The sequence below is a fragment of the Balaenoptera acutorostrata genome, chromosome 15 (assembly GCF_949987535.1).
Source record: "Balaenoptera acutorostrata chromosome 15, mBalAcu1.1, whole genome shotgun sequence".
NCBI lineage: Eukaryota > Metazoa > Chordata > Mammalia > Artiodactyla > Balaenopteridae > Balaenoptera > Balaenoptera acutorostrata.
In genome coordinates, this window is record NC_080078.1 from 6,815,556 (window position 1) to 6,828,565 (window position 13,010).

Below are 13,010 nucleotides of genomic sequence, written 5' to 3' on the forward strand. Positions count from 1 at the left end.
CAATCCCTGGTTGGGGAACTGAGATCCCACAAGCTGCTTAGCGCTGCCAAAAAAAAAAAAAAAGTTAAAAAATAAAGTTGTACTCTCTTAGCAGCTTTCACACATGTGCCTCCTTTGCAGGCTCTCTGAGCAGATCCTCTGCTCTCTTCCCCACCAGCCCAGTCACCTCCACTCTGTGGAAGGAAAAGTTAACAAAACAACAAAGTGGTACAGTATGTTTAGTTTTGTTGGAAGGGAGAAAAAGAACAGTGGGATAGCTGCTTTAACACCATCATTTCAACCTGAGGTTTTGATGGTAGTTTTTTGGGTTTTTTTAATTTATATTTTTGGCTGTGTTGGGTCTTCGTTGCTGCGCGCGGGCTTTCTCTAGTTGGGGCTACTCTTCGTCGTGGTGCGCAGGCGTCTCATTGCGGTGGCTTCGCTTGTTGCAGAGCACAGGCTCTCGAGGCGCACCGGCTCAGTAGTTGTGGTGCAGGGGCTTAGTTGCTCCGCGGCATGTGGGATCTTCCTGGATCAGGGATCAAACCCGTGTCCCCTGCATTCGCAGGTGGATTCTTAACCACTGCGCCACCAGGGAAGTCCCTGATGGTAGTTTTTTAAAATACAATGCACTTTAAAGAAATGCTCGGGCTTCCCTGGTGGCGCAGTGGTTGAGAGTCTGCCTGCCGGTGCAGGGAACACGGGTTCGAGCCCTGGTCTGGGAAGATCCCACATGCCGCAGAGCGACTAGGCCCGTGAGCCACAATTGCTGAGCCTGTGCGTCTGGAGCCTGTGCTCCACAACAAGAGAGGCCGCAATAGTGAGAGGCCCGCGCACCGCGATGAAGAGTGGCCCCCACTTGCCGCAACTAGAGAAGGCCCTCGCACAGAAACGAAGACCCAACACAGCCATAAATAAATAAATAAATAAATAAATTAAAAAAAAAAAAAAAAAAGAAATGCTCAGTTGAGCTTACTTCCAAAGCATGTATAAACAACTGATTCAATTTCCAAGTCATCTTTAAATTTCACAATAACCACTGTTTTATGTGTTGTATAGTTATCTGAACAATGTTTCAAAAGCATTTGAAACAACAAAAAGACAAAGGAATTCTCTAATGATTGAAACAGCAATGCAAACTAGCAACTTCAACACCAGAATTTTTTTTTTTTGAGTCTTCAATCTAGCTGAGAAGCATTACAGTCCTCAGAAGCTGCCTATTATTTAAGAGATACATGTTTCTGACCTCACTTTTCCTAAGAGAAGTGAGGCATATATAGAGAAGTGAGGTTTTCCCATAACCCTCTCAGTTGACGGGGAGGTTTTTCACTTGCTGGGGATTAAAACGAGAGAAACTCTTAACTTTCCTTTGGCCAGAAGACGTCTCTCCCTGCAGGATTTCTCAGGCCCCTTCCTTTGAGGGCTGCTTGCCCTTTAACTTCCCTTCACTCAGGCTCCATTTAGGAAAGACTGCTTAATTCACAGAAGGCACCATCATCACCAGAAAACATCTCCTGGGACCTGCTGGTTCTGGGCACGAGTAGGCTCCACCTGTTCTCTGAGAGCTAACACTTTGGGTTCAGTGCAGACGCACACTAAAAGAGCCAGCGAAACTGTAGGGGCAACAAGATGGAGTAAACGCAGTGTACACAGCTTGCTTGGGTACAGGGTTGGGGAGAGGGCTGGAGTAGGCCAGGTTTGCCAGAGGTGAGTTTGGAAAGAATGATGGAGATGGAGGGTAGAGGGAGGTTGGAAGAGGTTAGAGAACACTAGGGGGTGTTCCTAGTGCCCTAGGTAATACAGGAGGAGGAAAGATAGGATGTGTGGATGGAGCCTCTCAATACCAGGCGCCACCGCCAAAGCATTCACTCAAAAATCATTTAGGTGCCCATGTGTCAGGTACAGTTTTGGTCACAGGGGTTACAGTGATGAAGGCGACAGAAGGCCCTTAAGTGGGGGTGAGTGAGGCGTGTGAAAGGAACAGACGTGAGGGCCGGTGTGGCTGAAGCACGGGGACCGAGAAGCAGAAAAGCAGAGGCCAGGGCCGACTCTCACCCCCTCTTCCTCTTCCCTTAGTCGTGCCCAGCGTGATGGCCTCCGGAGTGACTGGCAGCAGGGGCTGGATCTTGCAGGGCTTTGCAGGGCTTTGCAGGCCGTGGTTAGAGGTTTGGGTTTTATTCTGAGGGCAGCAACGGGACGTTTCATTCATTCTGCAACAGCCTTAGGAACTAGGTAGTCTAATCCCACTTTTACTGACGAGGACGATCAGGGTGTGGTTAGGTAATTTGTTCAAGGTCAGCTGAAGGCTAGAGGGGCTACGAAAACCTGCCGGCTCTCCCCACCCCAGGGCCGCCCGCGCCACCCACCGAGGCTAGGCAAATACAGCCGGGGCAGCCCAGGTTCGGGGCGTGCGCGCGCCACGGCGACACTGCGCATGCGCCTCTGCCTACGGAAGCCGGGAGGGAGGGAGGGAGGGTGGGATGGAGGGAGGGAGGGAGGGGGCGGGGCCGACGCTGGCGGGCGCGGGGGAAATGGCGGCGGCGGCGGCGGCGCCTGCGGCGAACGGGACCGGAGGGAGCAGCGGGATGGAGGTGGATGCAGCAGGTAATGGGCCGAGCGGGAGCAGCTTCTGGAGACTTACTTGGGGGCACATCAAGGCCGTCCTGGACTCCCGGGAGAAGTCGGGGGGCGGGTCAAAAGCGAGCTTCCTGGGTTAACTTGCGGGAGGGATGTATGGCCCGACTCTGCCGTCTCCCACTCCCGTCTCCCGGGAGGACTCTCACCCCCTCTTCCTCTTCCCTTAGTCGTGCCCAGCGTGATGGCCTCCGGAGTGACTGGCAGCGTTTCAGTCGCTCTTCATCCCCTCGTCATTCTCAACATCTCAGATCATTGGATTCGCATGCGCTCGCAGGAGGGGCGGCCTATGCAGGGTGAGTGTTCGGCGTAATTCTCCAGCCTCCTCTCCTTGGTCACCTCCCCCAAATGGTGGTCTTTCCCCTTCCTTTACTGAAGCCAATTCCTCCTCCGCAGATCACCGTTTCCCTAATATTTGGTTCACACTGACCTCAGACCCTCAAGCTATAATGATTAGGGAAGTTTGGGGTTTCCTTACCCTCACCTCTTATGTGTCCTTCTCTCATCCAGTGATTGGGGCTCTGATCGGGAAGCAGGAGGGCCGAAATATCGAGGTGATGAACTCCTTTGAGCTGCTGTCCCACACCGTGGAAGAGAAGATTATCATTGACAAGGAATATTATTACACCAAGGAGGAGCAGTGTGAGAGGGGAATAGACGTGGGGAAGAGGAGTGGGAGTGGGGAAAAAAAGCAGAGTGGGGAAGATGGAGAGGGTTGGGAAAAAAAATAAACAGGATAGGACGAGAACAGAGGAAAAGTGAAGAGAGAGTAGCTGAAGAGACCTTAGAAAAAGGACACATTCAGTTATTCCCTGCAAAGAAGGTAAGGAGTGAGAGAAGACTGAGATTAATTATTCTAAATTGAGCCAGCATGGGGAGAGGAGAAGCTAGTAAAAATACACCAGGAGCTTCAAATTAAGGAAGGATGGTTTAAAGAAATACTCTGGCCCCTTCCTCTGCAGTTAAACAGGTATTCAAGGAGCTGGAGTTCCTCGGTTGGTACACCACAGGGGGGCCGCCTGACCCCTCCGACATCCACGTCCATAAGCAGGTATACACACACTTGTGCATGCTGGGGCAGAGACTAGAGGGGGAGGGGAAGATGGGCCCTGACACTCGTGTGCATCCTCCCCCTCTTCCAGGTGTGCGAGATAATTGAGAGCCCTCTGTTTCTTAAGTTGAACCCTATGACCAAGCACACAGATGTGAGTAAAACTGACCCCGTGCCCACTTTGTCCTGCTTGTCCATCGCTATGGCCATCTTTCATTCTCATCCCCTGCTATCTTAAACTGTATGACATCTTTACTGAATTGAATCTCTCTTTTGCAGTTTACCAACTGTGAGACTTTGGGTTAGTCATTTAACCTCTAAAGTGCATTTTCCCCGTTGTGTAAAATGGGGTAATTCCTACTTCACTAGGTCCTTGGGAAGATTAGATGAGAAAATGTAATGTGAAAGGGCCAAGGCCCAAGTTTTTGGCACTTAATATATAGGTTCAGGTGTGTTTGATGTAAGAGCTGTTCTCCCATCTCTTCTTTACAGCTTCCCGTCAGCGTTTTTGAGTCTGTCATAGATATAATCAATGGAGAGGTAGGTAATGCCCTGCCCTTCAACCCTCAGATTCTGCTCCTGGCGTTTCCTCCTTTTGACTGTGTGTGCCCTGTAGGCCACAATGCTGTTTGCTGAGCTGACTTACACTCTGGCCACAGAGGAAGCTGAACGCATTGGTGTGGACCACGTGGCACGAATGACAGCAACAGGCAGTGGAGAGAACTCCACTGGTAAGGGAGGCTGCAGGGGCTTCGTAAGTGGGGGGGGGGGGGTAGAAGGTGTGGCCCCACTCCTTCTCCACCTTGGCCTGTGCTTGCCCCCCTGCAGTGGCCGAACACCTGATCGCACAGCACAGCGCCATCAAGATGCTGCACAGCCGCGTCAAGCTCATCTTGGAGTACGTCAAGGCCTCCGAAGCAGGTAGGACAGGTGTCTCCCTGGCACTTGAACCCCTTTTCCTCTCCCTCCTGGGGAAGCGACAGCATCCACGCTAACGCAGCCTCTGTTGTGCCTTTAGGAGAGGTCCCCTTTAACCACGAGATCCTGCGTGAGGCCTATGCTCTGTGTCATTGCCTCCCAGTGCTCAGCACAGACAAGTTCAAGACAGACTTTTACGATGTGAGTGTAAAGCCCAGGACAGGGAGGTGGGGCTCGCGCCGTCATTTCTGCACGCAGGACCTGGGACCTGGGACCTGGCTGTTCCCTGGGCATGCGGCGGGGGACCCAGAGCCCCGGGGAACTGGCTCTTTCTGTTCCCTCGCAGCAATGCAATGACGTGGGGCTCATGGCCTACCTTGGCACCATCACCAAGACATGCAACACCATGAACCAGTTCGTGAACAAGTTCAACGTCCTCTATGACCGACAAGGCATTGGCAGGCGGATGCGGGGGCTCTTCTTCTGAGAGGATACTTGAAAGGATGCAGCACAGGGGTCGGACAGCTGTCGAGAGGAGGGCGCTACACTCCGTTTAGAGAAACCTGTTGCTAATAAAAGGGGAGCAGCCCCTCCGCACCCCTTCTAGTGGCTCTGTCCTCTCTGTTAGGTGCCACACTCTTGGATCTTAAAGCCTTGATCCTACGGGCTCGGTGGCTGGCCGAGGGGAAGGCGTTTCTCAGTTACTGCAGCACTGTTTACCACAGGGAGGTGCATGCCTGAACCCCAGAAGGCAGAGGTACTCGTGTCCATACTCTGAGACTGTAAACTGGAGTGGGGATGGGAGTGGAGACCCAGTGCAGTCTCTGCCATCAGTGCCTGGCAGGCAGAGCAGGAACTCCCCTGAGTAGACTTATGAGTGGCTGGAATAAGACAAGCGTAAAGGGAAAAGATGATAGATAGATAGATAGAAATCTAGAAAACTCAAAATACCCTGTTTTAACAGAAGGCAGCAAATCTACAAACACTTTATTAGCAAAAAGAATGAGTAATACAAGTGCAGCTTGGGAAAAAGAGGGGATCCTCCTTTCCCCTCAAGGGCATCTCCAGATCTTTAAAGGAAGGGGGATTAGGACGATATGCAGAGTAGATACCAGCGTCTCAAGCGACTGGAATCACACAAAAGTGATGCGTGTCCGGGCAGTGTTGACCTGCCACACGTTCAGCTCCTCATACTCATCTAGGGCCGCCTGGAACTGAGCAGGCGTGAAGCCGCGAGATACACAGCGCTGCTCCGCCTCGGAAAACCGGACACTTCGGCCCTCTGAGACCAACTCACGGACAGTGGCAAATATCACATCTGCTGGTCTCTGGGTCCTGGAGGAAACAAGCATGGGTGTGCAAGGTCAGGGTACAACAACACCCAGTACCAACAGAACAGCAGTGGTCAGGGTTAGAATTCTGAGGCCAACATCACAGACACAGGGACACAGAAGCCACAGGATAAGTTTTCTGCTCAAGAAGGTCAAGGTGACTCCTGACATCCTTCACTAAGCCACTCACCTGGCTGTTTGCCCCTTGTCACCCAGAAGTGAGTCCTTGGACATCTCCATTAGCCGTATGGCTTCATTCACATCCTCCTTCTCCACAGTGTCCACCATTCGCAGACGTGCCTAAGGGGAAGGCAGGGAGAGATGGGAACAGGAGGAGGGGCGTGGAACAAAGTCAGGGACCCCCCCGCCCCCAGCTCTAAGGTTGGGCAACCCATGTGTTCCTACTCACAAAGGAGTAGAGGCCCCTCCCCTCCCGCCAAGCATCCGCAGTGTGGGGCCGGCACTGTCAGACCGAGACAAGTGCAATGCCCAGGGCAGCGTCCAGCAATTGCCCAAGTCTCCGCCTCTCAACACTGGCCAGTCCCGGTGTTCAGCTGTCCTGTGAGGGAGACCAGACCCTTCTGAACTCCACTGGGCTCCCCACCACGACAGATGGAGCTTGGGGAGCTCAGCCAAGAAAGCAACTGGCAGAGAGGTAGTGTCCCTGGGGCTCGGGAAGTGCTAGCTCAGCAGTAGGTCAGGTAATCACACTACCTGCACGAACAGCACTTTGGAGCCCCCAGGACTAAGGTCCAAGATGTGAGGACAGAAATGAAGGTTCCTAGCACAGGATCTAGGACACAGGGAGTGCAGTTAACCCACCCACCCCCTCGGTGAGGTTGGGGCAGCAGGGAGAAGGCCCTTCCCTCCACGGACGCTGGGCGCGCCCTGCTGGGGCAGCAAGTACCCACAGTGCGGTAGCACGGACAGGACCACTATCTGCACTGTCAGCACTTTAGCCCCGGCAGGGCCTGAGCGGAGGGGGGGCAGCGAGAGAGGGGCCACGTCAAGGCAGGCTGCCCAGGAGAGCCCAAGCGGACCACCCTCCAGCAGGACAGGCTGGCACTCACCAGAGCAGTGGACAGACGCAGGATAGCCAGCAGAGTCCGGGCGGAAGTATAGGTGGCGTCCTTACTGGCCCAAGCCTCTCGCCTCATCTCCACGTACGCTGCTGTGATGTAGTCGGCCAGAGACTCCGGCACCGTGGGCTGCTTCTCCCGGCACGTAGCTATGTAACGTCTGTAGGAAAGCAGGAGCGGGGGGGGGGGGGGGGGCAAAGAGTATGTTTTTTCTGCATTAAGAGTTTTCCATTTAAGAAGACTTTGGCGGCGGGGCTGGGGGGGGTACTTTTAAGTAGGAAAAACAAAGTCAGGAGATGAGTATTTGCTTGCTTAAATATCACTGATGGATTTCTCCAAATGCTGCATTTCAAGTTATTCCCAAATTTTTAGGAAAATGGCCTTTGCATGAATATGACAAACCCATATGACGGTTTTGTTAACTTCAAGAGAATAGGTAAAAGGAAGAAAAACTTGAGGAACCCCTGGGAGCCCCTGGACAGACTCCATGGAGAGAATAGTGCTATCAAGTATCCGTGCAGCAGGATGCAGCTTTGCCAAAAATCTGAACCTGTCTCAACCCTGAGATGGGCAGGTGGTAGAGGTAGCATGAAAGGCAGGTTCTGCGTCATGGTCTCCCATGGCCAGGCTGGGGGGACCTAGACTCACTGTTCTCAGACCCAGGACATATGGTGGAGGAGGAGTGAAAGCTTTTCAAGAGACGCACACCCAGGCCAAGACATTGCCACCCATGGCACCGGGACAAGTACACCAGTCCTCGCCCAGCTCTCCTACCTCATAAGCTTCATGTCCAAAGGTTCAAACTGGGCGGGGGGCTGCCGGCTGTGCTGGTGCACATAGGTGATGTGCTGGGCCAACCTGGGAAGAAGGGAGGCAAGTAGGAACCCTGTCTCTTTGGTGCTACACGTCACACCCGAACTCTACATCTTGGCCCCTCAGCTCTCCACCTCAAAGCCTGGCAGGGACAAACTTTCCCATTAAAAGACCATCAACATTTCAACCCTGACCCACTCTTAACAACTGTCGACCAGCCCCTGCTGTATGAAGGAAAGGTTCTGGAGTTTCCATGAGCAGACAATGAAGAGTTTTCTAATTTCTCCTCCCTCTCCAGAGATTGTTACTAAGGGGTGTCTTCCTTGAGTGCTGAGCTGCATTCACCTCAGGTCATTGTCTCGGTCGGGCCGGTCCTGGATCAGCCAGAGGAGGTCAAATCGGGAGAGCAGCGCAGCAGGAAGCTGTATGTTCTGCTCCAGGCTGCGGCGAGGGTTGTAGCGCCCGTAGGCAGGGTTGGCGGCAGCCAGGATGGAGCAGCGGGCATTGAGCGTTGTGAGAATGCCTGCCTTGGCGATGGAGATGGTTTGCTGCTCCATGACCTCGTGGATGGCCGTGCGGTCAGCCTCTGCCATCTTGTCAAACTCGTCAATGCAGCACACACCCTGGTCAGCCAGCACGAGGGCGCCACCCTCCAAGGTCAGCTCTCCACTCATGGAGTCTCTCAGCACAGCTGCTGTGAGCCCCACTCCGGAGGAGCCGCGGCCTGTCGTGTACTGGCCTGAACAAAAGGGCCAGGGAGAAAGAAAATAGACGTGTTTAGGAAAAGCGAAGAGAACAAGGGAGCAACAACGGGGCAAAGGACAGAAGAAACAGGGCTAGTGAGGCAAGGCCTGTACTGAACTGCTCTGACCCAGCCAGGCCTTCCCGAGGCAGCTGCAGGGCTGTGGGTGGTGGCGCTGACCCAATCTCCATTCCCCAACGCTCCCAGAAGAGGACACACACAGAAGCGTGGTGGTCCTACTCCTGTCCTCAGTTTGCCTCTCCCAGGGTCTGACTACTCACTGCGGGGGGCCAGGCGGTCAATGTAAGACAGGAGCTGAGACTTGGCCACACCAGGATCCCCCATCAGGCAGATGTTGATGTTGCCTGGAGGAAGGGAAGGAAGCCCCTGAATGACTATTCCTTCAATGCAAGTTGTCCAAACGCAGAGAAAAGTGCTTTCGAGATCTGCCCCCATCATGCCCAGCACCATTTCTTTTAATCCCACCCCGTGCCCATGAAGCCAAGACGCCTGCTCTTTTATTCTGTGACCTATGGGACACTGGCCCTGGTCACCCATCCTTTCTTCCTGAACGCTGCACTCACCCCTGATCTTCATGCCTCGAGGAGACTGGTCCACCCCTCCCACCAGCAGGAGCAGCAGCGCCTTCTTCACGTCTTCGTGCCCGTAGATCTCTGGGGCGATGGAGGCTGCCAGCTTTTCATAGAAATCCTCCTCTGTGGGAAAGGGAAAAGTAAGAGTGTTCTCCGGGGGATAAAAGGTGCTAGGATGAAACTCACACTCCCAGTGCTTCCCCTGACCCCTCACCTGCAATCTGCCTCAGTTCCTCCCTGCTCAGTTCTCCTGCCCCCGACTCGTCATCCTCACTCTTACTCATCTTCACAATCCGATGGGCTTCCAGGTAAGTTTCCGACAGTAAACCCTTGGGCAGGAAGATGCCAGGGTATAAATGAAGTTCTTTAACCTGCCCATCCACGTGATTCCCTCAGGAGTTCCTGACAAAACCTTTCGTTCTGCTTTGCTTGGTGTTCTGCTATTGACACTTTTCTCTGTGGGGCTGGATAAGAATTAGGGGATGAGAAGAAATAGGGAAAACCACCTCCTCATTTTAAACTCCCTTTCTCACCTGGACCATCTGTCGGAACCCAGCGCGCAGGACTGGCAAGAAGATACCGGTGACGCTGACGTGGTCCCCGGGCTGGGCAATCCTTGTGTTCTCTCCTTCTACCAGCACCGTGATGCTGCGAGGGATATTTCCCACGGGCACTTGGTCGCTCTGGGGGAGAAGGGTACGTGAGGCCTCCAAGGACTAACCTCCCCTCCCCAGGCACGCTGCTCTACCGCTTCCTGGCCTACTCAGCCTCACAGAAGCCGACAGGAGGGACGCTGAGCTCTCCTTTACCTCTTCCCAACTCAATCAGCAAGTTCCAGTTAAACCTCCCTGCTGCTCTTGATGACTTCTCTGCCTCACCTCCTCTCTCTCTTGTTCTGCTTTCTTCCTTCTACTCCAGTGGACTCCCAAGCTCCACCTTCCCTGGGTCCTGGACCACACACCCCAAACTCACATGTTCTTGCATCTTTATCTCCTGGAATTTGATGAACTTGGAGCCACGTGTCTGTAGATACAGCCGCCCTCCTGAGCGGTTGGTCTGGCACTCCTGGCTCGGGCACATGATCAGAGGCATGAAAGTGGGAGACTGGATCTAGGATGCAAAAAAGGAAGCACCAAAGGAAATCATAAGGAAAGGAGCCCCTCAGAGTCAGTCACTTGAATCACATTCCTCTTTGTCGCAAAACCCATGGAACTTTCGAGAATGTCTTAAGTTATTCCTGGTGGATATCAACAGACACAAAAAACACAGAATGTATAGAAGGACCATTCCACGCTAGAAAGAAGATGAAAAGTGAACACACCAGCATGTTTTACAATAATCAGAGAAAATAACAAGTGAACATCAGCAGACAAAATTAATTCTTACAAAAACCACTGTTCACTGCTCCATACATACCGGCTGATAGGTCTCTGCCCCACACTGGTCACAAGTGTAAGTGGCCACCACCATCCTGGGTTTGACTTCAGAGACGCGAGTGACAATTCCACGCACCGTTACCAATTTCCCCACAGAGTCAGCCCGTACTTCCCGGATCACACGAGGCTTGTTACTACTGGGGCCTTGAAAATACAGCTCACTGAGGGAAAAAATCGTCGTTAGCAAGGCTCTGGGGATCAAACCCCACACCCTTCCCCACCGAGACCACTCACAATCTGCGCATGAGTTCAGGAGGATACTGGTTCTGGGGGCTCCGGGCTGCCCCTGGGTCCCGGCTCCGCTGCTCCATCATCAACCGGTGCTCAATGTAAACGTCCAGAACATCTTTATTTACCACCTAAAGGAAAAGAAAGGAAAATAGGAAAAAATCAGGATGGTGAAAGGAGAGCGCATAAAGGGGGCCAGGCAGAAATCACCGCCCCCTTTCTGCCAGCTTGGAAAGCCAGCTTTCTGCCCCCAAGAACCTTCTCGAAAAAAACCTAAGGTCCATGCCCTGCATTTTTCTCACCTCCCTCTCCTTGTACTGAGGCAGCAGCTCTTGTACAGCATCAGCGAAGAGCCTGGCATAGCGCTTGGTGTTCTCACAAATTGAATCCACCAGCTCAGGGTCATCCTCAGCTACATCATCTAGGTCTATGTACACTGCCACTTGCTCCCGATGAGCCAATCGAACCTGGGGTGGGGAGGAGATAGCCACGGGGCCAAATTTACCTTACCAGTGTTGACAAGCAAAAATATGTCACCACAAGCTCAGCACACAGGTCCCAGGCCCCACGTGGGAGAAACAGCAGTGTGAGACAAAACAAGACTCATTACTCAGCCCCCCTAACTCCTGAAAATACCTTAATTATTGTGAGTCTAGTGATACACAGGTATCAGGTACGGTGCTAAACTTGTTACTTACAGAAAAATGCATTTGCTAACAGCTCTTATAGCTGAAGTCACCGCCCCATTCCCTCTACCCAACCTTAAACTTACCAACTGGTTCCCATACTTGAACTGCTTCTTGCCAAATTCATCATCCTGGTAAAACTCTTGTAGGAACTTCTTCACCTTTTCTATAAAGAAAGCGTAAAACCGTGAGAATCAACCTTTCTTCAGATACCTTACTGCAAAACCCGTCTGAGAGAAACCTAAGAAACTCACCTCCATTTAAAATGAGATCGATGAACTCATCAATCGAAACAACATTCAAATAAGCCTACCTAATTCTCCCCAAACAGGGCAGAACTCTTTTTCACAAGCCTGTTTTGGCCTAGGGAAGAAAAAGTGGCCCCGGGCAGTTTAGAGTATTAACCAATATACTCCCCGCAGAGGAATTCCACTCTCTGCCTTAGTTAGAAATCTCAGTACCGTTTCCTAAGGGCCTCCCACAGCCGGCAACACACTCAGGTCTCAAGTTTCTCAGCGTTTCTTCTACGCGTTTTATTCTCCTTTTCTTTCGATCCCCTAAATCGCTGCTCTCACTGGGCTCTCCGCCACCAGGCCCGTCCTCCGCCCCACCCCCTCTCCCGCCACGGCTTCCGCTCTTAGTAAACAAAGAAGCACATGGGCCCAGATGCCGCCGCCTCACAGCCCGGGATTCCTCCGCCCAGGACGGGAGCCCGTCCGGCGATTGGCCGGCTCGTCAAGGGCCACACCGTCCCACCTCACCACTTCCTCCCTCTGCCTCTGATAAGCACCCCAATTCCAGGCAGGCCCCCACCCTCAGCAGCTCTCTCCGAGGCCACCGCGCGGAAGGACACTGTTTACACACGACACTCCTTCCAGCGGCGTCGCGCAACTTCCGCCCGCCTTCACTTCCGCTTGGAGGTGGGCCTAACGCGGCCAATCCCGGAGCGCAGCGGCCGGCCTGCCCGCCCCCCGGGCTTCGGCGCGTCTCGGGCGCTCCGAGCGCCTAAGAGCGCGGAGGGAAGTGGGACTGGGGGTGGCCGACCCTGAACCTTTGACAGGGTCCCCTGAGGTCCTAGTCTCCCCTTGGCGCGACCCGTCCTTCTGGAACTTAGAGCCGGGGTGCCCGCCCACCCACCACGACCCCTACTTCTTTCCCGTACGCGGTTACCAGCGTTCCCCCGACCTCGGCGCCCCGTGCGCATCCCAGGCACCGTGTGCCTCTAACCCGCCACCTCCCGACCCTGCCTCGGGCCTCGCGCGCCGAACCCGGCCCCCCGGGACCCCAGCTCACCCAAACAGGTGTTGACCAGGAAACTTCCCGCGCAGGACGCCCCTCCCACACTTGCAGACCCTCACCTTTCTCGAGCGCGTAGTCCTTAAGTGCCATTGCTGCCGAGGGCTGTGCGGCAGCAGTTGGCGGGCTCTGAGCTCCCACTCCCCGGACAGCTAAAAACGTCCGCGCGGCGGACTGCGGCCGACCAACCGAAATTGGCGCGAAACGTCGCTCCCCACGTGACC

The 13,010-nt window shown here is 53.7% G+C and overlaps 2 protein-coding genes across 4 annotated transcripts; one reads left to right on the forward strand and one right to left on the reverse strand.

Annotated features, from left to right (window-relative positions):
• The first annotated feature begins 2,482 nt into the window (after positions 1-2,482).
• On the forward strand, positions 2,483-5,184 carry COPS6 (COP9 signalosome subunit 6). 2 transcript variants are annotated; one of them, XM_057528934.1, is made up of 10 exons: positions 2,483-2,583; positions 2,784-2,909; positions 3,124-3,255; positions 3,576-3,664; positions 3,756-3,818; positions 4,157-4,204; positions 4,281-4,395; positions 4,493-4,585; positions 4,665-4,783; positions 4,929-5,184. In XM_057528934.1, the coding sequence occupies exons 1-10, from the start codon at positions 2,511-2,513 to the stop codon at positions 5,067-5,069; spliced, it is 999 nt and encodes a 332-aa protein (XP_057384917.1). In that variant the 5' UTR covers positions 2,483-2,510; the 3' UTR covers positions 5,070-5,184. The 2 variants fall into 2 exon arrangements, with proteins under 2 accessions (XP_057384917.1, XP_007186727.2); XM_007186665.2 differs by having other exon boundaries at positions 4,683-4,783.
• Positions 5,185-5,532: 348 nt separating this feature from the next.
• On the reverse strand, positions 5,533-13,007 carry MCM7 (minichromosome maintenance complex component 7). Of its 2 annotated transcripts, none has more exons than XM_007186663.3 (15): positions 12,849-13,007; positions 11,577-11,656; positions 11,107-11,271; positions 10,811-10,935; positions 10,557-10,737; positions 10,113-10,250; positions 9,674-9,823; positions 9,355-9,469; positions 9,132-9,263; positions 8,829-8,912; positions 8,151-8,544; positions 7,767-7,850; positions 6,984-7,152; positions 6,104-6,213; positions 5,533-5,917 (listed from the first exon to the last, which is right to left on the reverse strand). In XM_007186663.3, exons 1-15 carry the CDS (start codon positions 12,877-12,879, stop codon positions 5,716-5,718), a joined length of 2,160 nt encoding a protein of 719 aa, XP_007186725.1. In that variant the 5' UTR covers positions 12,880-13,007; the 3' UTR covers positions 5,533-5,715. The 2 variants fall into 2 exon arrangements, with proteins under 2 accessions (XP_007186725.1, XP_007186726.1); XM_007186664.3 differs by lacking the exon at positions 12,849-13,007 and adding an exon at positions 11,745-11,781.
• Positions 13,008-13,010: the final 3 nt, after the last annotated feature.

Excerpts from the sequence above, each read along its gene's own strand:
- COPS6 (XM_057528934.1), top strand. The coding sequence starts at position 2,511 with ATGGCGGCGGCGGCGGCGGCGCCTGCGGCGAACGGGACCGGAGGGAGC. Across the intron at positions 2,910-3,123 it reads GGAGGGGCGGCCTATGCAGG|TGATTGGGGCTCTGATCGGG; the intron begins GTGAGTGTTCGG and ends TCTCTCATCCAG. Across the intron at positions 4,396-4,492 it reads CAGTGGAGAGAACTCCACTG|TGGCCGAACACCTGATCGCA; the intron begins GTAAGGGAGGCT and ends GCCCCCCTGCAG.
- MCM7 (XM_007186663.3), bottom strand. The coding sequence starts at position 12,879 with ATGGCACTTAAGGACTACGCGCTCGAGAAAG. Across the intron at positions 8,913-9,131 it reads TCGAGGCATGAAGATCAGGG|GCAACATCAACATCTGCCTG; the intron begins GTGAGTGCAGCG and ends CCCTTCCTCCAG. Across the intron at positions 7,153-7,766 it reads TTGGACATGAAGCTTATGAG|ACGTTACATAGCTACGTGCC; the intron begins GTAGGAGAGCTG and ends GCTTTCCTACAG.